At 46.6% G+C, this 25,364-nt stretch overlaps 1 protein-coding gene across 1 annotated transcript in view; it reads left to right on the top strand.

The window, feature by feature from the left end:
• Positions 1-25,364, top strand: part of TNFRSF25 (TNF receptor superfamily member 25) — a 72,066-nt gene that overhangs the window by 29,007 nt on the left and 17,695 nt on the right. Inside the window, exons 4-6 of the mRNA XM_030222157.1 lie at positions 9,627-9,770; positions 23,393-23,474; positions 24,739-24,806. Of these exons, the coding sequence (XP_030078017.1) occupies positions 9,627-9,770; positions 23,393-23,474; positions 24,739-24,806 (294 nt within the window). The remainder of the gene's footprint in view (positions 1-9,626; positions 9,771-23,392; positions 23,475-24,738; positions 24,807-25,364) is intronic.

Here is a 25,364-nt window from a genome sequence, read left to right as displayed (position 1 = left end):
ATTATTGATAAAGTTTTGTCGTTCTTCCTTCTTGAACAATAACATGTTTTGGGTCAACTTGCAGTAAGTTAGTGGCTATTACTATTATTCTGTGACGTTATGAAGAGGGGCTTCATTCATAGAAACAGAGAATATGAAGGCAAGGAAATCCTATCTGTTCTGCCCAATTTCTTGTCAATAGATTTCGCTTCATTTACCTAGTAACATAGTAGATGACGGCAGAAAAAGACCTGCACGGTCCATCCAGTCTGCCCAACAAGACAACTCATGTGTGCTACTTTTTGTGTATACCCTACTTTGATTTGTACCAATGCTCTTCAGGGCACAGACCGCATAAGTCTGCCCAGCACTATCCCCGCCTCCCAACCACCAGCCCCGCCTCCCAACCACCGGCTCTGGCACAGACCGTATAAGTCTGCCCAGCACTATCCCCGCCTCCCACCACCGGCTCTGGCACAGACTGTATAAGTCTGCCCAGCACTATCCCCGCCTCCCAACCTCCAGTCCCGCCTCCCAACCTCCAGTCCCGCCTCCCACCACTGGCTCTGGCACAGACCGTATCAGTCTGCCCAGCACTATCCCCGCCTCCCAACCACCAGCCCCGCCTCCCAACCACCGGCTCTGGCACAGACCGTATAAGTCTGCCCAGCACTATCCCCGCCTCCCACCACCGGCTCTGGCACAGACTGTATAAGTCTGCCCAGCACTATCCCCGCCTCCCAACCTCCAGCCCCGCCTCCCACTACCGGCTCTGCTATCCAATCTTGGTTAATAATATAATAATATAATTTCTGACTTACAGTTCTCGTCTTCTCTGGGGGCTTTAATCACAATTGCCTGCCCTGCTACAAAACTCTCAGGGTACTTTCACCTCTGGGGTTTTCATCACTAATCAAAGCCAAAGTCCACGCGGGGGAAAAAAAAAACACACGAAGAGAATGCAGTTGCTTATTCTGCGCGTAACTTTTCCAGAACTACGCACGTACCTCCCATCTCTATCTCCGCTCCACTCTTGGCAGTACCACCTCTTTGCTCCATAGGTAAAAGTATGGGTAGTGTTGAACAAGGTGCCTACTTTTATGCGCTGACAGGTTGGGAAATCATCAAAGCACCAAAAACAGAAGCGCAACACTCTGCAAAAATACCACAACTAACCAAAACAAAGCAGACATAGTCCAACTTGAGGCTCCTTCTTCCTTTGAGCTATCTCTGCTTTGTTTCGGTCGTTGGGAAATCATCAAAGCCTGCTACCCAAAAGCAGAGGCGTAGCCAGACCTCAATTTGGGAGGGGGCATGAGACCAAAGTGGGGAGGGGGAGCACATTTTGCCCCCTCTCCCTGGCACTTTCAACCCCCGCTGTAACTCCACATACCTGGGTTGGTGGGGGTCCTCAAGTTCCACCAGCAGAAGCTTTCCTGCTGCGACATTCGCCACCATGCTGCCCGCCCTGCTTTCCTATCCGGCTGCATGATTGTTTTTTAGTGAAATTGAGCATGCGCACGGGGGAAGCAGGGCAGGCAGCATGGTGGTGAATATCACCACAGGAAAGCTTCTGCTGGCAGGGCTTGGGGACCCCCAAAACAGCAGATCTTGGGGGTCCCCAAACACAAATTGGGGGGCCCAGGCCCCCCAAGGCCCCCCGTGGCTATTCCACTGCCCACAAGTAAAATTCTATTTCACCCATAGAAAGGACTTTGATTATGGCCCTGCCTGTGTTTATTCAAGGCCCCTACTGACTGACTGTCCATTTGACTTTTAGATTGTAAGCTCGTTGAGCAGGGACTGTCCTTCTATGTTAATTGTACAGCGCTGCGTAACCCTAGTAGCGCTTTAGAAAGTTAAATAGTAGTAGTATTTGAAGCATTTTAGGGTACAACAAAAGGAACAGTTGCCTTTTCTTTGCGTGGACTACCCATGTCAGAAAAAAAAAATGTGAATCTTCGATCTACAAAAAGGATGGAAAAAACAGTCTCATAATTTTGTCTCTATCCATATCTGAAACTAAGCTGACAAAGCAACGTTGATGACACCACCTGCTTTTCAATAGATTGTGTCTGGAAATGTAGTTAAACCAGTTTGAAGATTAAGAATCCAAAGAGTCCTCGTGAAGTGGCTTTCTAACCGGTATATAATGCACTTTCGCCACCAGTGAGTTTCAGAGAGTTCTAAAATCCCCGCAACATATTTCTTAAACATTTCTTTAGCAGATACATTATTCACCTTGGGAAAATTAACAAAGGGAAGGTTTCTTCTCTTGGAATATCTCTCTATATAAAAGGCAACCCCAACGTTCTATGAAGCCTCCACGGAAGTTGAGGCGCCCGAGATATCCGGTGTGCCCTGGAGTGTCTGCACCGCCCTCGCGTCAAAATGTCATGACGTCGAGGGCGGAGCTATGACACTAGAGGGCCGAAACGGAAACGCCACAGGCACGGCCACGGAGGCACAGCAAAAAAAAAAACCCAAAACCCTCCCCACACACAGCGACGCGAACCCCGAACAAGGCAAGTCACTCGGAGGGACGGAGGGAGGGGGCCCCTTGCTAGCGCCCGTTTCATTGCGCTCAGAAATGGGCATTTTTTCCTAGTTCTCTAATATTTCAGTCTTATTATGGAGCAATGTAAGGTCTTTAGTCAAAACAGCTCTATACTGAGCTTCAGACTGCAATGAACATTCCACAGTATCTAAACGACTCCTTACTTCCCCCAGTTCTACGTCTTGAGAATCAAGGTGGGCCCACTTTGGACTGAGGGCCCACCAAAAATTCCTTGCCCTTGTTATAGCTGGGTGGGGATCTTCAAGCCCCACCAGCTGCCGAGGTCCTCCAGGGGCAAGAACAGCTGCCTTTCCTACTTGCTCCAGCCAGCCGCACTGTGTACGCGCTGCTGTCATGCTGGCCTCTCCCTGCCGCACATGCTCAGTTTTTGCGCATGGGTGAAAGCCGAGTATGCACGAGATAGTGGGGCGGGGCAGCAGCGGCATGTGCACAATGCCACCAGCTGGAGCAAAAAGGAGAGGGATCCGTTCTTGCCTCCAGAGGACCTCTGCAGTTAGTGGGGCTGGGGGATCCCCGCCAGCTCAGGCATTTAATGTTTTTTGTTGGCGCCAAGGGGGAGGGTAGGTAGAGACTCCATGTGCCCACCAAGTTTGTCCAGTGGCCCATCCAAAATCTGAGGTCTGGCTACGCCTCTGCAAGCCGTGCTGATGAAAGATACAGATTGTTGCTGAACTGCTGATATTTAAACGGATAAGGTCTTACCCAGTTCCTCGATCAGGGGCATAGCCAGACAGCAGATTTTGGGTGGGCCTAGGCAAGAAGTGGGTGGGCACCAAGTGTTCTCCCCCCCAATACCAAAAAAAATATCTCAGCTGGTGGAAAAATGTTTCTCTGCACCTTGGCAGCCTGCAGCAAGAATGCACTGAAAACTGTTGTGGAGAGCAGTGGTTTTTTTTTCCATCGGGGGGGGGGGGGTGGGGGGAAGTCTGGCCAAGCTAAATGTGTGCTACTGTTGGGTGGGCCTGAGCCCTAACTGGGTGGGCCTATGCCACTGTCCTCAATTGCTTGCCATGTAGAATCTAAGGAAATCACTGCTGGTCGTTGCAAAGAAAAGGCTTGAGTCTCTTCCACTGGGCCTGCCTGGACACCCAGGACTCCGGGGCTCTTCGGGGGAGAAGCCTCCGCAGAGGCAAATTCTCTTCCGTGCTTCCCTGCCGTCACTGCTCTCACAGTGGCAACCAGATCACTCACCGTCTGTAGCTGACCCCCCTCCCTGGGCAGATCTCAACACAGCCGGATTCAGGGGAGCCTGCCCAATGCCCAGGCTCAGAGAGATGTCCAACGCCAAAGGAGATGCGCTTCCTGTAAGGCTCTCAGTCGCTCCCAGCGGCGTACTCGTGGCGGTTCCACAGGAGGATTTGGACGATGGACGTGACTGTCCACCAGACCCGATTTCGGCGTTGAAGTCACAACTGCAGCACTAGACCGGCCGTTGGCCTTCCTCTTCTTGCCCACACAAAGCCAAGAAACAGCAAAACAAGAGTTAAGAAAAACACGTCCAGACACTCAGAATTCAGCGGCAGCCAACTTGTTCTAAACTCCTCCAAAGAAACGTTTAATGATATTCCTGAATCTGCCAATGCCTCATGATCTCTCGCTCAAAAGCTTCTTCTCTGCCAAAAGCTGCTTGTTTCTTTGCATTTTTTATACTTCAAGATCATTTTACTGTAACTGTATCAAAGCTCTTTTCATGCTCTTCTGGTGCAACCTCTCAGTAGCCCTTCTCTGGACTGTCTCTGTTCTGTTTATCTCCTTTTTCAGAACTGCGGAACTGACACAATGTTTCAGATGAGGTCTCACCAATGAGGCATTAGACCTCCTCTTTTTCTACTAGCTACATCTCTCCCTATTATTTATTTTTTTGTTACATTTGTACCCTGTGCTTTCCCATTCATGGCAGGCTCAATGCGGCTTCCAAGGGGCAATGGAGGGTTAAGTGACTTGCCCAGAGTCACAAGGAGCTGCCTGTGCCTGAAGTGGGAATCGATCTCAGTTCCTCAAGACCAAAGTCCACCACCCTAACCACTAGGCCACTCCTCCACTGTTGCTACTATTTGAGATTCTACATGGAATGTTGCTATTCCACTAGCAACATTCCATGTAGAAGTCGGCCCTTGCAGATCACCAATGTGGCCGCGCAGGCTTCTGCTTCTGTGAGTCTGACGTCCTGCACGTACGTGCAGGACGTCAGACTCACAGAAACAGAAGCCTGCGCAGCCTTCTACATGGAATGTTGCTAGTGGAATAGCAACATTCCATGTAGAATCTCCAATAGTAGCAACATTCCATGTAGAATCTCCAATAGTATCTATTTTATTGTTGTTACATTTGTACCCTGCGCTTTCCCACTCATGGCAGGCTCAATGCAGCTTACATGGGGCAATGGAGGGTTAAGTGACTTGCCCAGAGTCACAAGGAGCTGCCTGTGCCTGAAGTGGGAATCGAACGCAGTTCCTCAGTTCCCCAGGACCAAAGTCCACCACCCTAACCACTAGGCCACTCCTATCCTATCCTTGCTTTGACCCTAACCCCACACTGTTCTGCAACCTTGAGATTATTAGAAACGATTACCCAAGGCCTCTCTTCTGTTCGGTGCTTATTATCATACACGGCTTCCTTGCATTTCTGCATTTGCAAATGCATGTGCATTAACACTCCCTGAGGCAGTCCAAGCAAGGGCTTTCTTTCCTTTCTAAACACAGAGAAGGTAATTCTATAAGGTGTGTGCTAACTTTTACACCTCAGTTATATGAGTACACACATATCTGTCAGAATTCTGCCTAAGGCTGTTATTAATAACCACTTTGCTTACATGGCACTTATTTACAAGGGTAAATACAAATGGGTGGGGCACCTACTTCTGTGCACTGTTCCCTCTAAGCTGAGTGGGAGGTGGGGGGGGGGATGGTGTTTCAATATTGTGTTTTCGATTGCTAGGGACAGGAAGTATAGTGCAAAGAAAAGCTACAAAAATGGTATGGGATTTGCGTTGCAAACCATATGAGAGACTTCCTGACCTGAACATGTATACCTTGGAGGAAAGGAGAAACAGGGGTGACATGATACCAGTGGCGTAGCCAAGGGTGGGCTTGGGTGGGCCCAGGCCCATCCACTTTGGGTTCAGGCCCACCCAGTAGCAGCACATCTATAATGTGGCTGGCAGGGATTCTCAAGCCCCACCAGCCGAAAACTCCCAACTGTCCCTCCTGCATACCTTTTAAATAGCAGATCTTTGCCTGAAGCAAGCAGCAACTGATACATACTGTTCGCACCGGCCCCGAGGCCTTCCCTCTGATGTATTCCCGCCTATGCGGAAACAGGAAGCTGCATCAGAGGAAAGGCTGTGGGGCCAGCATGAGCAGTGTGTATTAGTTGCTGCTCACTGTTGGTGAAAATCTGCTATTTAAAAGGTATTCAGGCAAGGGCGGATGTTTGAGAGACCATATGGATGCAGGCAAGAGAGGGAGAGACCAAATCACTTGTGGGACAAGGCGGAGTTCTTCTGCCCACCCATATTGGGCCCAGGCCCACCCAAATTTGGGTGTCTGGCTACGCCCCTGCATGATACAGATGTTCAAATATTTGAAAGGTGTTAATCCGCAAACGAACCTTTTTCGGAGATGGGAAGGCGGTAGAACACGATTTGTAAATAACCTGCACTAAAAATAAAACTTAGAGAAATGATCTCACACTAAAGAACAAAGAACATGAAATTCAGACTCCCTTCCCCTGAAATGAAATGAAAAATACGGCTGATGTGCAGATCCAGTGGCGTTCCTAGGGGGGCTGGCACCCGGGGCGGATCGCTGATTTGCTCCGCCCCCCGGGTGCAGCGCCCCCCCCCCCCCGATGCAGCGCGGACCCCCCTCGGCAAAAGGACACCCCCGCGAAGGAAACCCCCCCCCGCTGGGTGCAAGCCGCCGGGGGGGGGGGGGTGCCGCGCGCGCCTGTCCTCCGTTGTTCCATGCGTCTTCTGTGCCCCGGAATAGGAAGTAACCTGTTCCGGGGCAGAGAAGAAGCATGGAACAACGGAGGGCAGGTGCGCGCAGCACCGCCCAGCGGCATGCACCCGGGGCGGACCGCCCCCACTGCCCCCCCTAGGAATGCCACTGTGCAGATCCCTAATCTTTAGCGAGCATAGCCGCCGGAGGGGGGGGGCAGGGGGGACAAAATTCTCCGGGCTCGGGCCTCCAAGGGGGGACCAGCACCGCAGTCCCACCCGCCCTCCGTCGTCGACCATCTGCCGCCGGGCCGGACCCCTGCATTGAAATCGCAGTGCCTCTCACCTCCCTGTGAAAGCGCAGCAGGGCAGCAGATCGCCTCCCTTCGGCCCTCCTTCCCTCCCTGTGTCCCGCCCTCATCTGACGTAACTTCCCCGAGGGCGGGACACAAGGAGGGAAGGAGGGCCCGAAGGGAGGCAATCTGCTGCCCTGCTGCCTGCAGCGCTTTCACACGGAGGTGAGAGGCGCTGCGATTTCAATGCAGGGGGCCTGGCCCAGTGGTGGACGGAGGGGGGCAGGTGGAGGGGAGGAGCGGCGGCAGCAACCTCGGGGGGGGGGGGGGGGGACTGGGCCTGGGCCCCGGGGGTGGCTTTGCCCGGGGCCCGGCCCAGTCTCTCGGCAGCCCTGTTAGTGAGATCGTTATTGAAAGGGCTGCCACGGTGATTCATTTCACACTGGGGTCTGTTTACAAAGCTGCGGTAAGTGACAGCGAGGCACCTAAGCACTGTTTTCTGCATGGGCATAAATAGCATAGCATGCAAACACATGGGGAGTATAATGGGTGTGGCATGGGCGGGGATCTCATTTATGATCCAATATAAAACCTAAAGTCCTGCAAAACAGCATATAAATGGACCATTTTGGACTCTTTTACCTTTACCCACTTCCCCTTTATGCAAACATGTGGGAAAATTGTGGGGTATAAATGTGATAAATAAATAAAATTTATGTGCTTAATTTTCAGGGTATCCGGTGAGTTCCCATCTGGACAGTTACCACCTTCCAATTCCCCCCTGGAGATTTCCCACCTAGGGCTATTCCTACCAGGAAAATTCCCACCTAAGAGGGACAATTACCAGCCAGTACTTTTCCCACCTTATCCTCTTTTCATTTCATTCTGCTATCAGCGACTTTTTTTACCCATGAGTCATGGTGGTGCGTCTCGTTGGGCTGTCTGAGTGTAAGGCACTGCTTTTTTTTGAACGGTTACAGGAGGTTGAGAAAGCAGGAAAGCGACGGGATTGTGGCCGTGTAAGAATCGTTTGTGCAGTGGCAGCTTAGGGACGTACACAGAGGAAGTATAATAATGGGGTGTCATTTTTAGGGGCTGATTATTATAGGGATACCTAGCACCTGTTGTGGGCAACATTCAGAGTTTCTATCTATCAATTTAGTTACTTATTTAGGAACATTTAAAATCTTTTTTTTTTTTTTTTATTTAGTTGTAGGCAGGGTGCTGTTAGAGGAGGTGTGAGGGGCATCCCCCCCCCTCATGAATTGCATACCTGGAAGGGGGAAAGGATGTGTAAAAGGTGATGTTTGGGGTCTTTGCCCCCTTAAATGCTCTGGAAGGGGAAGAAGATTAAGAGGGGCATAATCGAATGGGGCACCCAAGTTTTCATGAGGGCGTCCTTGCAGGATGGCCCCGTAAAGGGGCGTGGTAACCCATATTATCGAAACAAGATGGGCGTCCATCTTTCGTTTCGATAATACGGTCGGGGATGCCCAAATCATGAAATTTAGGTAGACCTTAGAGATGGTCGTCCTTAGGTCGTTTTTGAGATGGTCGTCCCCGGTTTTCGGCGATAATGGAAACCGAGGACACCTATCTCAAAAGCAACCAAATCCAGACCATTTGGTAGTGGGAGGAGCCAGCATTCATAGTGCACTGGTCCCCCTCACATGCCAGGACACCAAACGGGCACCCTAGGGGGCATTGCAGTGGACTTCAGAAAAAGGTCCAAGGTGCATAGCTCCCTTACCTTGGGTGCTGAGCCCCCCACCCCCCCCCAAAACCCACAACTGTACACCACTACCATAGCCCTTAGTGATGAAGGGGGACACCTACATGTGGGTACAGTGGGTTTGTGGTGGGTTTTGGAGGGTTCACATTTACCACCACAAGTGTAACAGGTGGGGGGGGGGTATGAGCCTGGGTCCGCCTGCCTGAAGTACACTGCATCCACTACAACTGCTCCAGGGACCTTCATACTGCTGCGATGGACCTGAGTATGGCATTTGAGACTGGCATAGAGGCTGGCAAAAAAGTGTTTTTAAACTTTTTTTTATGATGGGAGTGGGTTAGTGACAACTTGGGGAGTAAGGGGAGGTGATCCCCGATTCCCTCCGGTGGTCATCTGGTCAGTTTGGTCACCTTTTTCATGCTTGGTCATGAAATAAAATGGACCAAGTAAAGTCGCCCAAGTGTTCATCAGGGACGCCCTTCTCCTGCCTTCGCTAAGCTGCCGACATGCCCCTGTGAGCTTTGGTTGTCCCCGCGACAGAAAGCAGTTGAGGGCGCCCAAAATCGGCTTTTGATTATGCCAATTTGGGCGACCTTATGAGAAGGACGCCCATCTCCCGATTTGTGTCAGAAGATGGGCACCCTTCTCTTTCGAAAATTCACTTGTAATTGTCCTACTGCGTATTATAGTGGTTTTTTTTTTAGTTATGGGTGGGAATTGTCCTCCCTCATGTGGTGGGAATTGGCCAGGTGGGAATTGGTGGGTGGGAACTGTCCAAGTGGGAACTGACCTAGAACCAGTTTTTAGAATACCGTAAGTAATGTGCATCCTTGCTGCATTTATGAAACCACAGTAAGACCTGGTTTATGACTGGCATAACTGCACGCGTGTAAAATATATTCTATAATCTAATCTGGGTGCTGAGATGCTTATAAAGAATAGTATCTCACTGCACGGTATCAGGGTTTCCAAATGGAGACACCCACTTACAGAACTGCCTCCATAATGCATTGCTTCACGTACTGGAATCTCTCGCTTTCATGTGATACTTTATAACAATCAGTGTGGATGGGATTACTAAAGTGCAGCATTTCTGTGTTCTAGCTAATCAGATTGTTAAGAAACATTGTACAGCTACCAGCAATACGGAGTGCGTTTGTGCACCAGGAATGTACAACAGCCAAGCACTGGATAACATCGTCTGTGAGCCGTGTGACAAATGTGATAACAGGGAAATCAATAAGACTTGTAAGTGTCTCATAGGTATTTAATTCATTTTCTGAAGTGGCACAGTGTGGGGGAAAAGAACAAGTTAAAGGGTCCTCTGCTGTTTCACTTTCCATTTTGATCTTTAAGGTGCGTTAATATTCCTGTTGTGCATGAATACACTGACACCTAGTGGCCATTAGATGTTACTGTAAGATGACGGAAAACTTTGGCGATGGAGTTAACTGTTCATGAATTTTCAGCTGTCCTTTCAGAGTTAAAAACAGAACAAAACCCTGGACTTCTTGTACAGTACAGCCTCTCCATTCAAAGAATGAGCTTGCATAGTCCCCATGCTCACTCACAAACTATTACTGCTATCATATCCACAGCTAGCCTCTGCCTAATGGCGAGGGAAGGGGAGTCCCTGGTAGGGAGGCCCACAAATATATGATTGTCTAGGGCCCAATATAGTTTTATTCTAGCCCTGCTCCTCCCCCCCCCCCTTAATGATGAGAACCACAGTGCTGTGCTTGGAAGCTGCATTTTGAAGAAACCTTTATCTACGTGTCTGCCACATTGGAGATGAGTTTCTATGGGCTCGATATTCAGACCGCGGAAGTTAGCCCAGATATTCAGTGTCAGGCTGTTTTTGGTGACTGGCATTGAATATCCGGTTTATTTTTGGCTTGTTCAAACTGAACTGGCCAAGCCAAGATTCAGCACTGGCCGGTTAAGTTTAAACTGGCCAAAGACAGGCCTGGTATTCACGTGCCCCAAAATAGCCACCAAACGTCTTGTGCTGAAAATCATCAGATAGCCAATTATAGCGCATGATATAAACAGTTATCTGCTAGACGCTAACCGCGGATTTTCAGCAGGTCATGGCCGGCTATGACCCGCTGAAAATTCACAGATTGCCGATTATGGGGTAGTTAACCGGCCAAGTGCTAATCCTGGCCAGATAAATGCTTTGAATATCGGGGAGGGGGGGGGGGAGGTATGGCTTATTTATATTTAAATGAGTTGGATTTCTTTAACAGAATATTTCTTGTTTGCTTTTTTTAATTGCTTCTTTTTTGGCTGCTTCTTTTGGGAGGCTGGTACTGCATAACTCTAGAGAATTTTTATGTTTGCATCTCAAGAAGATGGTTTGCTTCTACGTTTTTTTAAAGCTGAAGTCAATACTATTTGCTCCTTAAGCGCACTTTGAGCAAATTCTGTAAATCAGCACGCAGCTTTTTGGAATGCCGCAATACACCCCTGGCCACATCCCCTTGTCATATATCTACAATTGAAGTTAGGCGCTGTGCTTTATACAATAGAGCGCAAAATTTCCATACTGCCAATTAACATTAATCATTTTTAAGAAACAGCTTAAGGCATTTTTTATTTGCGCGGGTATATTAGGATTCTAATTCAGTGTCTCTGTATTTTATGAAGACGAAAGAGTTATATGTTGATTATGTTATTTGTATGTGATTTTGTTGGAGTGTTGCGTTTGTTTTGTTTGTAACCCACCTAGTTAAGAGGCGGGCTATAAATAAATAAATAAATAAATGGTTGTTAGCTCCCAATTATGGATGTTTCCTAGCATTGGTCAATTTATTTGCACGCATGTCTCTGATGCGAGCACAAAGGTGGGTGCAGACATTTGGGCACAATATATAGAATCTATGGACCAATGCATTGGGGCAAAAGGGCGAAGACTGCAGATATAGATAGCAGTGAACCAGCTGTACTCAGACCTATTAAACAGGCACGGGCATAGGAAAAGTCAATCGGCACTTGAACCAAGATAAGTGTCTTTTTCATTTATGCTCACCAGACGGTAGCTGAGTCTGAGTTTATCATTTTAATGGAGGTACTTTAGAAAAGATTCATTAATATATTGAATACCACCCTTAATTAAAAAGTATTTTTGTGGATTCTAGAAGGTTTTTTCACGGCCAATGATGAAGAGAGGATCTTTTTGATCCGTTTAGCTCTGTATATACATTGCATCTTTGAGCTCTTTGAGGCCGTTTTTCCTTCTTTATAAAACCCTTTGAAGTAAGAATTTCAGGCGTAGGTCTATCTACTATTTTTTGGGGATTCAATTAGTATTCACAATGGAGAAGGGTAGTTAGTGGGGTTCCTCAGGGGTCTGTGCTAGGACCGCTGCTTTTTAAGATATTTATAAATGATTTAGAGATGGGAGTAACTAGTGAGGTAATTAAATTTGCTGATGACACAAAGTTATTCAAAGTCGTTAACTCGCGACAGGATTGTGGAAAATTACAAGAGGACCTTACGAGACTGGGAGACTGGGCGGCTAAATGGCAGATGACGTTTAATGTGAGCAAGTGCAAGGTGATGCATGTGGGAAAAAAGAACCCGAATTATAGCTACGTCATGCAAGGTTCCACGTTAGGAGTTACGGACCAAGAAAGGGATCTGGGTGTCGTCGTCGATAACACACTGAAACCTTCTGCTCAGTGTGCTGCTGCGGCTAGGAAAGCGAATAGAATGTTGGGTATTGTTAGGAAAGGTATGGAAAACAGGTGTGAGGATGTTATAATGCCGTTGTATCGCTCCATGGTGTGACCGCACCTTGAGTATTGTGTTCAATTCTGGTCGCCGCATCTCAAGAAAGATATAGTACAATTGGAAAAGGTGCAGCGAAGGGCGACTAAAATGATAGCGGGGATGGGACGACTTCCATATGAAGAAAGACTAAGGAGGCTAGGGCTATTCAGCTTGGAGAAGAGACGGCTGAGGGGAGACATGATAGAGGTATATAAAATAATGAGTGGAGTGGAACAGGTGGATGTGAAGCGTCTGTTCACGCTTTCCAAAAATACTAGAACTAGGGGGCATGCGATTAAACTGCAGTGTAGTAAATTTAAAACAAATCGGAGAAAATGTTTCTTCACCCAACGTGTAATTAAACTCTGGAATTCATTGCCGGAAAATGTGGTGAAGGCGGTTAGCTTAGCAGAGTTTAAAAAGGGGTTGGACGGTTTCCTAAAGGACAAGTCCATAAACCGCTACTAAACGGACTTGGAAAAATCCAAAATCCCAGGAATAACATGTATAGAATGTTTGTACGTTTGGGAAGCTTGCCAGGTGCCCTTGGCCTGGATTGGCCGCTGTCGTGGACAAGATGCTGGGCTCGATGGACCCTTGGTCTTTTCCCAGTGTGGCATTACTTATGTCCTCTACTTGGCTCATTTTTATTACATAGAGCAGTGATTTAACCTATTGTGATGTCATAGTGGCTCATTCCACCAATAAGAGCCAACCTCATTAGTGATGTCACAATGGCTTGATTGTATAGAATGTTTGTACGTTTGGGAAGCTCGCCAGGTGCCCTTGGCCTGGATTGGCCGCTGTTGTGGACAAGATGCTGGGCTCGATGGACCCTTGGTCTTTTCCCAGTGTGGCATTACTTATGTCCTCTACTTGGCTCACTTTTATTACATAGAGCAGTGATTTAACCTATTGTGATGTCATAGTGGCTCATTCCACCAATAAGAGCCAACCTCATTAGTGATGTCACAATGGCTTGATTGTATAGAATGTTTGTACGTTTGGGAAGCTTGCCAGGTGCCCTTGGCCTGGATTGGCCGCTGTCGGGGACAGGATGCTGGGCTCGATGGACCCTTGGTCTTTTCCCAGTATGGCATTACTTATGTACTTATATGTACTCTAGCGCTTTGTTGATCCCACTACCCCTTTAAATACCATTTTAGTGGATTCCAAAGCATTCAAAGACATCATTTTTATTTCGCTAGCTGTCTGGAAAATTTTGTAATATTTGCTCTAAGGGGCCCTTTTACAAAGGCGCGGGAAGGCTAATACACGGGTAGCAACACCCAATCGGCTATTGCCAGGGTAGTGCGTGCACTCGAGCTTTTTCCTGCTGGCACCTTCTTACCCTGCCTTCCAAAAATGGCTCAGGCCATAAATAGGTGCGTGCTAGTTTAAAGTTTTGCAGATCACCAATGTGGCCGCGCAGGTTTCTACATGGAATGTTGCTAGTGGAATAGCAACATTCCATGTAGAACGTCCAATAGTAGCAACATTCCATGTAGAATCTCCAATAGTATCTATTTTATTTTTGTTACATTTGTACCCTGCGCGTTCCCACTCATGGCAGGCTCAATGCGGCTTACATGGGGCAATGGAGGGTTAAGTGACTTGCCCAGAGTCACAAGGAGCTGCCTGTGCCTGAAGTGGGAATCGAACTCAGTTCCCCAGGACCAAAGTCCACCACCCTAACCACTAGGCCACTCCTCCACTGTTGCTACTATTTGAGATTCTACATGGAATGTTGCTATTCCACTAGCAACATTCCATGTAGTAGTCGGCCCTTGCAGATCACCAATGTGGCCGCGCAGGCTTCTGCTTCTGTGAGTCTGACGTCCTGCACGTACGTGCAGGACGTCAGACTCACAGAAACAGAAGCCTGCGCAGCCTTCTACATGGAATGTTGCTAGTGGAATAGCAACATTCCATGTAGAATCTCCAATAGTAGCAACATTCCATGTAGAATCTCCAATAGTATCTATTTTATTTTTGTTACATTTATACCCCGCGCTTTCCCACTCATGGCAGGCTCAATGCGGCTTACATGGGGCAATGGAGGGTTAAGTGACTTGCCCAGAGTCACAAGGAGCTGCCTGTGCCTGAAGTCGGCCCTTGCAGATCACCAATGTGGCCGTGCAGGCTTCTGCTTCTGTGAGTCTGACGTCCTGCACGTACGTGCAGGACGTCAGACTCACAGAAACAGAAGCCTGCGCAGCCTTCTACATGGAATGTTGCTAGTGGAATAGCAACATTCCATGTAGAATCTCCAATAGTAGCAACATTCCATGTAGAATCTCCAATAGTAGCAGTTGCGGTAAAAAGTGGCCCAGCACGCGCTAAAGCTTTCATATGCATTTCCCCCTGAATTCTATATAGGGCGATTTGAGTTGCACATGACTGAACATGTATACCCTGGAGGAAAGGTCTTAATCCACAAACAAACCTTTTCCAGAAACAAGAAGGTGATGGAACTAGAGGACATGATTTGAGGTTGAAGGGGGAATAATATCAGGAAGTATTCTTTCACCGAGAGGATGGTGGATACCATCATCATCAGCTACTTTGAATTGTGCAGGACAGCAGTGGCATTTTTTTTATTGCATTCTATGGACCCTAAGTACATAAGTATTGCCATACTGGGAAAGACCAAAGGCCCATCGAGCCCAGCATCTTGTTTCCAACAGTGGCCAATCCAGGTCACAGATACCCGGCAAGATTCCAAAAATGTACAAAACATTTTATACTGCTTATCCCAGAAATAGTGGATTTTCCCCAAGTCCGTTTAATAATGGTCTATGGACTTTTCCTTTAGGAAGCCATCCAAACCTTTTTTAAACTCCGCTCAGCTAACCGCCTTTACCACATTCTCTGCCAACGAATTCCAGAGTTTAATTACATTTTCTCCGATTCTTTTTAAATTTACTACGTTGTAGCTTCATCGCATGCCCCCTAGTCCTAGTATTTTTGGAAAGCGTGAACAGACACTTCACATCTACCCGTTCAACTCCGGTCATTATTTTATAGATCTCTATCATATCTCCCCTCAGCCGCCTTTTCTCCAAGCTGAAGAGCCCTAGCCGCTTTAGCCTTTCCTCATAGGGAAGTCGTCCCATCACCTTTATCATTTTTGTCGCCCTTCTCTGCACCTTTTCTAATACCCTATTTACTAAGACGCTCTAGCATTGTTAGTGAGCACGCTAAATGCTAGAGACACCCATAGGAATATATGGGTGTTTTTAGTGTTTAGTGTGTGCTGAAAACGCTAGTGTGCCCTTAGCGCAGCTTAGTAAATAGGGCCCTATATATAAACTGTACAGCGCTGTGTAACCCTAGTAGCGCTTTAGAAGTGTTAAGTAGTAATAGTAGTAATTAAGTACAAAATATTCAATTTAAGCAAATAAAATCAATAGGAACAGAGAATACTAGACAAAAAAAGAAGAAAACAATAAGTCAGTAAGGACATTGGAGTGGAGGAGTGACCTAGTGGTTAGGGTAGTGGACTTTGGTCCTGGGGAACTGAGTTCGATTCCCACTTCAGACACAGGCAGCTCCTTGTGACTCTGGGCAAGTCACTTAACCCTCCATTGCCCCATGTAAGCCGCATTGAGCCTGCCATGAGTGGGAAAGCGCAGGGTACAAATGTAACAAAAATAAAATAGATACTATTGGAGATTCTACATGGAATGTTGCTACTAGTGGAGATTCTACATGGAATGTTGATAGTGGAATAGCAACATTCCATGTAGAATCTCAAATAGTAGCAACAGTGGAGGAGTGGCCTAGTGGTTAGGGTGGTGGACTTTGGTCCTGAGGAACTGAGTTTGATTCCCACTTCAGGCACAGGCAGCTCCTTGTGACTCTGGGCAAGTCACTTAACCCTCCATTGCCGCATTGAGCCTGCCATGAGTGGGAAAGCGCGGGGTACAAATGTAACAAAAAACAAAATCCATTTAAACCTGGCAATACCTAAGTCAATGTTGATTAAATCCTTACCTTAATTAAACTGACATAGAAATTGACATCGCTTTGCTTCTTTATCTCTCAGTAATCATTCAAGCTGAGCTGGATTATAAAATACATAATTAGCATCGGGAAATTTAATCAAACACTAGCTGAGGAATTAAAAAAAAATCTTTGGCTCTTACTGCAAGTTTTCTCACCTTCAATTGAAGAAATGATGCCCTTCGTAATTGCAAGGATTTGGCTATGTCTGGAAATACCTGAAATTTATTTTCCACAGAATATGAAATATTTCATGTTGAAATGAGCCAACTTGTCACGTTCACAGGAGAAATTAACCAGGAGGACAGCATGGATAGTAAATCATCTTGTTTCCAAGAATGTAGTTAAATCAAAAGATTCATTAATAGCCAACACATCACATGCCTCCTCCTTATTCTCTTTAACAATATCAGAAGACAAATCTTAACAATTAGAAACACGAATATTGTCAGAGAGGCTCATTTTCAAAGCACTTAGGGGTCCTTTTACTAAGCTGCGGAAAAAAAGGGCCGTGCAGTAGAGGCTATTTTTTCTGCGCGCCAGAGTCCTTTTTACTGCAGCGGGTAAAAAGTCCCCCTCCCAAAATAGCCATGCACCAAGATAACTCTTACTGCGTGGCCATGTGGCAGGGAGCACTTTCCACCAGGGGCGTAGCTAGGTGGGGCCACGGGGACATGGGCCCCCGCAGATTTAGCCCTGGCCCCCTTGCTTTCACCCCCCCCCTGCCACCGACCCTCCCCCACCACATTCGACCCCCCCCCCCCACACCCGCCGCCGCCAACCCTCCCCTGCCGTCTCCATCAGGTACCTTTGCTGGTGGGGGTCCCCAATCCCCGCCAGCCGAAGTCCTCTTCAGAGCCAGTCTCCGGCGTGTGGCTGATCTGGATTCTGTTTCTCTGAGTCCTGACGGTTCAATGAGTTAGTGTGGCTTTCAGGACCTATTGGTTTGCTTTGACAGCAGCTACTCTTTGCCCACCCCCACCCCACCCCGAAGCTGCCGCCCTGGGTGACTGCCTAGTTTGTTTAAGCCAGCCCTGTTTAATGCTCTTGATTTCAGGGCTGTAGGTAGAACTCTGGTGCATGCAGGGTAGGGTTAAGGCCTAGCCTAACTAGGCCTTTCCCTAGGGCCCAACTGTTTAGGAAAGGTTTTCTTTAATGTGCTAATTGAATAGCTTCCAAGGCATATGTTTGCCCTGGTGATTCAGCTGATGGCAGAAGGAAGAGAGGGAGGTTAGTAGGGGCCAGAACCAGTTCCACACACTTATCCACTCTCCTTATCCCCTCTGCGTTGAACTTTCAACTGAGAAGCGAAAGTGAGCAGATCCTTCTTACTGGCTTTTCTGTAGTCAGAAGCCTGTGGTTCCCCATTTGTGAGAGTTTGAAAATGTATATATTATAATAGAGGGCCCCACGTGCTTTTTGGCCTAGAACCCACCAAAGGGTTATTGACAGGAATAAAGTAAGCTGGAAGAGGATATGGAACAGAGGGAATAAATATGAAAATCAGTGAATCAACATTGCTGTTTACTTTAAGAAAAACATCACATCCCAGTCTGCACTGTTTATTTTTATTAGTTCAAATATATTGGATGGGGTACAACATACATCACATTGGTAATACAGCTCAATGGTTTTGTTTAACTGTAGACTAAATATGTCAGCTAAGTGTTAAACTATTGCTAACAGGGCTTCAGAGTGAATTATAATGTTTGGGGAAAGCAATGAAAAACACGACTGTTCCTACAGGCTTTTACATCCTGTTAATATATTGTTCCCAGAATTAAATCCGGAAAAAAACCCTCAAAACCCAACCAATTATCAGTTCAATTACTGAAATATCATATCAGAAACTATCACTTTCTGATTAATTGCTTCCAAGAATGGCACCCAGGTCCCAATATTCAAAAGGACTGATGTGGTTAGACAGTGCGTGCCGACAACCTGAATCCTTTTTAAAAAAAAATATTCATGGTAATTGTATCCATTCAGGTATCTAAACATATAGTAGCATAGTAACATAGTAGATGACGGCAGAAAAAGACCTGCATGGTCCATCCAGTCTGCCCAAGACAAACTCATATGTGTATACCTTACCTTGAATTTGTACCTGTCCTTTTCAGGGCACAGACCGTATAAGTCTGCCCTCCCCTATCCTCGCCTCCCAACCACCAACCCCTCTTCCCCCCACCTGCTCCGCCACCCAATTTCAGCTAAGCTTCTGAGGATCCATTCCTTCTGCACAGGATTCCTCTATGCATATCCCACGCATGTTTGAACTCCGTTACCGTTTTCATCGCCACCACCTCCGCGCGGGAGGGCATTCCAAGCGTCCACCACCCTCTCCGTGAAAAAATACTTCCTGACATCTTTCCTGAGTCTGCCCCCCCTTCAATCTCATTTCATGTCCTCTCGTTCTACCGCCTTCCCATCTCCGGAAAAGATTCGTTTGCGGATTAATACCTTTCAAATATCTGAACGTCTGTATCATATCACCCCTGTTCCTCCTTTCCTCCAGGGTGTACATGTTCAGGTCAGCAAGTCTCTCTTCATATGTCTTGGAACGCAAATCTCATACCATCCTTATTTTAGAAGCACCCTTAAGAGTCTAGAGAGACCCAGATGATAAAATACCATTTCAGAACAGGGACCATTTGCATATGGAGAAGTAAACTATATATAGATTTCAAGGCGATCAAGGAGTAGGGCCATGTATATTAGTATTTACAGGGCATGTATAAGTACTTGCAGTAAGGGGCAGCTGTAAATACCACCATCTGCCCTGCTTCATCTCTCCCTTGTCATTCGGTCCCCCTTCCCCTCCAAGGCATTCATACCAGGCCCTTTGCAGGAAGCTCAATTGCATCTCACCCCCATGGCAAAGACACCCATGTGTGGACAACTGCTGAACATGGGGGTATCCTTCTCTGAGACCCAAAGCCCCTCCCCCTGCTCAAATGTTTTAAGATGCCTTTCTGAGGTAGCGAATGATACATACCTGTAGTAGGTGTTCTCCGAGGACAGCAGGCTGCTTGTTCTCACGACTGGGTTGACGTCCACGGCAGCCCCCACCAACCGGTTGGTGGGGGCTGCCGTGGACGTCAACCCAGTCGTGAGAAAAAGCAGCCTGCTTGTCCTCGGAGAATACAATATATACAGTTTACATGTTATATACAGGTAATTATTTTGTACCTGGGGCAATGGAAGGTTAAGTGATTTGCCAGAGTCCCATGGAGCTGCAGTGGGAATTGAACCCAGCTCCCCTGCTTCTCAGGCCATTGCATTAACCATTGGGCTACTCCTCCACTCTTCTGGTGTCCAGTGAGGTGGTAGGGATGCCAGCTCACTCCTTCCTCAACAATCTGACCATCCAAAATGGTCAGTGAGACCTCTAGTGGTAATATCATGGTATGACTGCTGGGGGGGGGGGGTCAGTCTTCCATATATAGCCAAAATTATCCTTTTGAACGTGAAGGGACTTTGAGATGCAATGGTGTCATCAGGGGGTTGCAATGGGGGGGGGGGGGGAGGAAGCATTGAAGGGCTCCAATCCAGAGGGTGCTGCCAATGCTGGGTCACGGTCCTTTCCAGAGGAAGCAATGACTTTAGAATTTGCTCCCATGTGTGGGGCATATCAATATTTGTTTCCCCCATGTGTAGCTTTCCAAAATCACTGCTCCTCCTGTGCATGAAGGGACTTTGTCATGTGATCCTGCATCTATTTTGCAAGAGATTCTGTGTTTGGTAGAGCATTTTGTAAAATAGTGCAGGGATTCAAAGTCCTCTAAAATCTACCTGAAAATGTATCCATTTAGTTAGAGGAAGGGCTAGGGGTGCTCAAGAGCAGGCCGGCAGTTATCTGGCTAAGCAAAGATATTCAACCACCAGACAGAAAACTTATTCCTTCAAATATGGATTCATAGCACAGATCGGTTACCCATTTTAAGTTATACAGTGCTTTTTATTTTCTAGCAAAAGAGGTGCCAGTATTCATGCAGGGGGGGGGGGGGGGGCAGGGTAACCAGGACTTTTTTCAGCCAGTACATCATATGCAAACTTATGACCCAGAATAGCTCAACCTGGAAGGTGACTGGCTCTGAATGTGAGGGTCACAGGTCAAGGCTGGCTGGTGCACCAATGGGGGAGGGGGGGATCAGGTTGGGAGATTTTGAGTGAGAAACATCATGGGGTGGCTAGGACATTTTTGGAAGGCAGGAAAAAAAAGGTCCCGCAGGAAAAAGCCCTGTATACATTTACTACAGCTGAGCTGAGTATGTGTATAACTTTAAATCTAATATACATGGGAGTGTGGAGGTGCACTCAATCCCCACGAAACAAATACACAGACAAGAAGAGGATTGGGGGAAAGTAGGCTCTTTCCAAGCAAAGGAGGAGACGTATAATTAGATAAAAAAATATATTTATTATAAACAGGTTGACTCAACACAGCCGTGTTCAAACGGTTACTACACACCAGTGGCGTAGCCAAGGGTGGGCTTGGAGCAGCACACCTATGATGTGGCCGGCAGAGATTCCCAAGCTGAGAACTTCAAACAACTGTCCCTCTTGCATACCTTATAAATAGCAGATCTTCGCCTGCAGGAAGCTGCAACTGATACATACTGCTTACACCGGCCCCCCACAGCCTTCCCTCTGATGTATTCCTGCCTATGCGGAAACAGGAAGCTACAACAGTGGGAAGGATGTGGGGCCTACATAAGTAGTGTGGATTAGTTGCTCCTCACTGAAAATCTGAAATTTAAAAGGTGTGCAGGAGAGGAGGGATATTTGAGAGACCATATGGCATGCAGGCGAGAGGAGAAACCAAATTACCTATGGGATGGGGTGGGGTTCTTCTGCCCACCCATCTTGGGCCCAGGCCCACCCAGAATTGGGTGTCTGGCTACGCCCCTGCTACACACTACGCCCGCTGTACGCAGTACTGCCATTACTTAGATAGAGAAGGAACTGCTTGTTCTTTTTTCATTTTGCCTTTTTGGCGTGTCAACGATTCAAGCACTTGATACATCCTTGGAAGACTCCTGAAGAAGGCGCTTCGGCGCCGAAACACGGCTGTGTTCAGTCAACCTGTTTATAATATACTAGCCGTTGAGCCCGTGAAAACGGGCTACTTTTGGAATGGGGGGGTTTCCGAGCCCCCCCCACCAGAGTCACCGCCGCCGCCCCTCCACCCGGCCCGAGCAGCACTGTAAACTTACATCAGCACACAGCAGCAGGCACATCAGCAAAGCTGCCGTCAGGCCGGGCTTCCTTCTCTGCCTGTGTCCCGCCCTCGTGTGACGTAACGTCGGCGAGGGCGGGACAAAGGCAGAGAAGGAAGCCCGAAGGCAGCTTTGCTGATGTGCCTGCTGCTGGTGATGTAAGTTCACAGTGCTCGAGCCAGATGGAGGGGCGGCGGCGACTCCGGGGGAGGGGGGAGGGGGAGCGGTTCCGACGTCTGCAGCATGCCAGTAGAGACTTCCCTCTCTGTCCCGCCCCCGTCATCACGTATTGAAGCGGGGGCGGGGCAGAGAGGGAAGTCTCTACTGCGCATTTGCGAGTGAGTACGGTCACTCGCCGTTTATATGTTTGATTTTTTTTTAATCTAATTATGCGTCTCCTCCTTTGCTTGCAAAGAGCCTACTTTCCCCCAATCCTCTTCTTTTCTGTCCCCATGCATACCTCCGACCCATCCCCATCCTCCCACCCTGTCAGACTGTCATAGTAATGCTTGAATGTTTTCACTTATATACACTGTCAGCTAGCACATTTGCTTATTTCCGATCTGAGGAAGAAGGGCAACCTTCGAAAGCTAATCAAGAAATGTATTAAGTTATGTCCAATAAAAAAGGTATCATCTTATTTTCTTTTCCATGTTTTATTTTGTTTGATTTCTATAGATTCTACATGGAATGTTGCTATTCCACTAGCAACATTCCATGTAGAAGTCGGCCCTTGTAGATCACCAATGTGGCCGCGCAGACTCACAGAAACAGAAGCCTGAGCAGGAATGTTGCTAGTGGAATAGCAACATTCCATGTAGAATGTCCAATAGTAGCAACATTCTATGTAGAATCTCCAATGGTATCTATTTTACTGTCATAGTAATGCTTGAATGTTTTCACTTATATACACTGTCAGCTAGCACATTTGCTTATTTCCGATCTGAGGAAGAAGGGCAACCTTCGAAAGCTAATCAAGAAATGTATTAAGTTATGTCCAATAAAAAAGGTATCATCTTATTTTCTTTTCCATGTTTTATTTTGTTTGATTTCTATAGATTCTACATGGAATGTTGCTATTCCACTAGCAACATTCCATGTAGAAGTCGGCCCTTGCGGATCACCAATGTGGCCGCGCAGGCTTCTGCTTCTGTGAGTCTGACGTCCTGCACGTACGTGCAGGACGTCAGACTCACAGAAACAGAAGCCTGCGCAGCCTTCTACATGGAATGTTGCTAGTGGAATAGCAACATTCCATGTAGAATCTCCAATAGTAGCAACATTCCATGTAGAATCTCCAATAGTATCTATTTTACTGTCATAGTAATGCTTGAATGTTTTCACTTATATACACTGTCAGCTAGCACATTTGCTTATTTCCGATCTGAGGAAGAAGGGCAACCTTCGAAAGCTAATCAAGAAATGTATTAAGTTATGTCCAATAAAAAAGGTATCATCTTATTTTCTTTTCCATGTTTTATTTTGTTTGATTTCTATTGATAACCTGTGTAACTTTAAATCTAACCCATTGAATACTTATTTCCTAATATCTAAGATACCGGTCTTCTACTAGTCCAGAAAAACATATATAGTCTTCCTATAATACATAGGTATCCTAAAGCTATAATGGAGGTGTCCAGATTCTTCTAGAAGTATTTTTCTGGCTCCATTTAATGCCATTTAAATAGATGAAAAAGCCTCAGACAATTGTATAAACAGTAGATGCGAGCACAGACGTTTTTGTTTGGGTTTGTTAGTCTTCATTTTTCTCCTTGTTTGTTTCATTTTGTTGAACTTGTCTGTTTCGTTTCCAACAAAAGCACATCCCTAATATACTGTTACCACATTAATCAGGACGTTTGTGTTCTTTAGGCTCTGAGACAGAGAATACAAAATGCGGCAAATGCCTGCTAGGATTCCACGAAGAGAAGGAGGAATGTCAGCAATGTTTCCGGTAAGCAAAAGATCTCAGGACGCCTGCCGAAGGGAAGAACGTTGAGCGTGTTTTATTTATTTATTTTATTAGGATTTATTTACCACCTTTTTGAAGGAAGGTGGTTTACAGCAAGAATAAATCAAACATAATCAACAGACAATTGCAACAGTAAAAATATTCAAATAACAATACAAGGTATAGCATAGTATACTACATTACAATGTCAACACAATACGCAATGAAGCATTTTAATAGACTCCAGAGCAGTGGCGTAGCTAGGTGGGGCCACGGGGGCCTGGGCCCCTCAATTTCATCCAGGCCCCTGGTTTTGCTGGCGGGGGTCCCCAACCCCCGCCAGCTGAAGCCTTCTTGAGCGCCAGTCTCCGGCGCCACCACGTTCCCTGCTCTGCTCTTTTTCCCTCTTCACATCCTGCACGCTGCTGCTGTATGTGCTATCAAATACGCGTATTTTTTTTCCGTGGCCTTATATGGGAGATATGATTGAGGCCTACAAAATCCTGAGTGGTGTAGAATGAGTAGAAGTAAATCGATTTTTTACTCGTTCCAAAAGTACAAAGACTAGGGGACACTCGAGGAAGTTCCATGGAAATATTTTGAAAACAAATGGAAGGAAAGATTTTTTCACTCAGCGAATAGTTAAGCTCTGGAACTTTTTGCAGGAGGATGTGGTAACAGTGGTTAGTGTATCTGGGTTTAAAAAAGGTCCCTCCAAATTTCTGGAGGAAAAGTCAATAGTCTGTTATTGAGACAAACATGGGAAGCAACTGCTTGCCCTGGGATTTGTAGTATGGCGTGTTGCCACGATTTGGGATTCTGCCAGGTACTTGTGACCTGGCTTGGCCACTGTTTGGAAAACAGGATACTGGGCTAGAGGGACCATGGGTCTGACCCAGTATGGTTACTCTTATGTTCTTACAAAAGGCTCAGAAACTTACAAAATCACACCCCGCAATCCTTGGTAACGATTATATATCAAATACAAAGAGCCAAAGATCAACGCTGTGACGCTGTAAAAACAACATCAACCAACATTCAGTGAGCCTTTTGTAAAATACATGGGAAATTGTGAATGGCCCCACTTGAATATCCTTTTTCCAACCGTGGCGACCTATACAAAATTGGGCTTCACAGGTTTTTATTATGAATGCTTCCTTGTGATACACTTAGGACAGTTCGTTGCAGGTGTAATGTAAACCTGCTTAATAAAGAAATAAATAATGATTGATAACAGATATGTGTTTTCTTCAATCTTTATTTTTAGATCTTCTCAAAATAAATGTGTTGAGACACACAAAGAATGTAGGGGATTATGCAGAACTAAAAACCCAGGTATGGTTTATTTTAAGGTGTGAAGAGCATTCTGAGTCGCACAGTATTTTAGGCAGGACACCATTCCCTTCATTCTATATAGCGCACCTAGTGTTCCGTGCTGAAATCCAAGCGTATTCTAGAACTACGGGCATAACATATTTGGCTTAACAAGTCAATCAGCATGGTTAGCAGCACTTAACAAGCAATAATGAGCACTAATTCACAATAATTAAAATTGAGGCGCGCAAATCGCTAAGTGTTTTCTGTAATGCACAGTACGTAAATTTTAATGCGCGCAGGGGAAAAAGGGTTATGGACAGGGAAATGGGCATTCTGAAATGTATGCGTGTTGTTATAGAATATGGCCCTCTGCACCTAAATCTGCATGCCGGGATTTATGTCATGTTTTCATTGGTGTAAATGGAGGCGCTGTCTCCCAGATCATTGTACCCCCAGAAAGAACTCTAGATCCCAAGCAGTCAAGGAAGTGGACCTTGCACAGGACAAGCAACTTCAAGTCTACAGGATACTCAGGATGTTCTAGGCATCAGAAGGATAAGGAGGATTGTACTTGGA

Source organism: Microcaecilia unicolor, chromosome 13 (assembly GCF_901765095.1).
Source record: "Microcaecilia unicolor chromosome 13, aMicUni1.1, whole genome shotgun sequence".
Lineage (NCBI taxonomy): Eukaryota > Metazoa > Chordata > Amphibia > Gymnophiona > Siphonopidae > Microcaecilia > Microcaecilia unicolor.
Note: the sequence above shows the minus strand (reverse complement) of the source record. Positions and strands in the feature narration are given on the sequence as shown.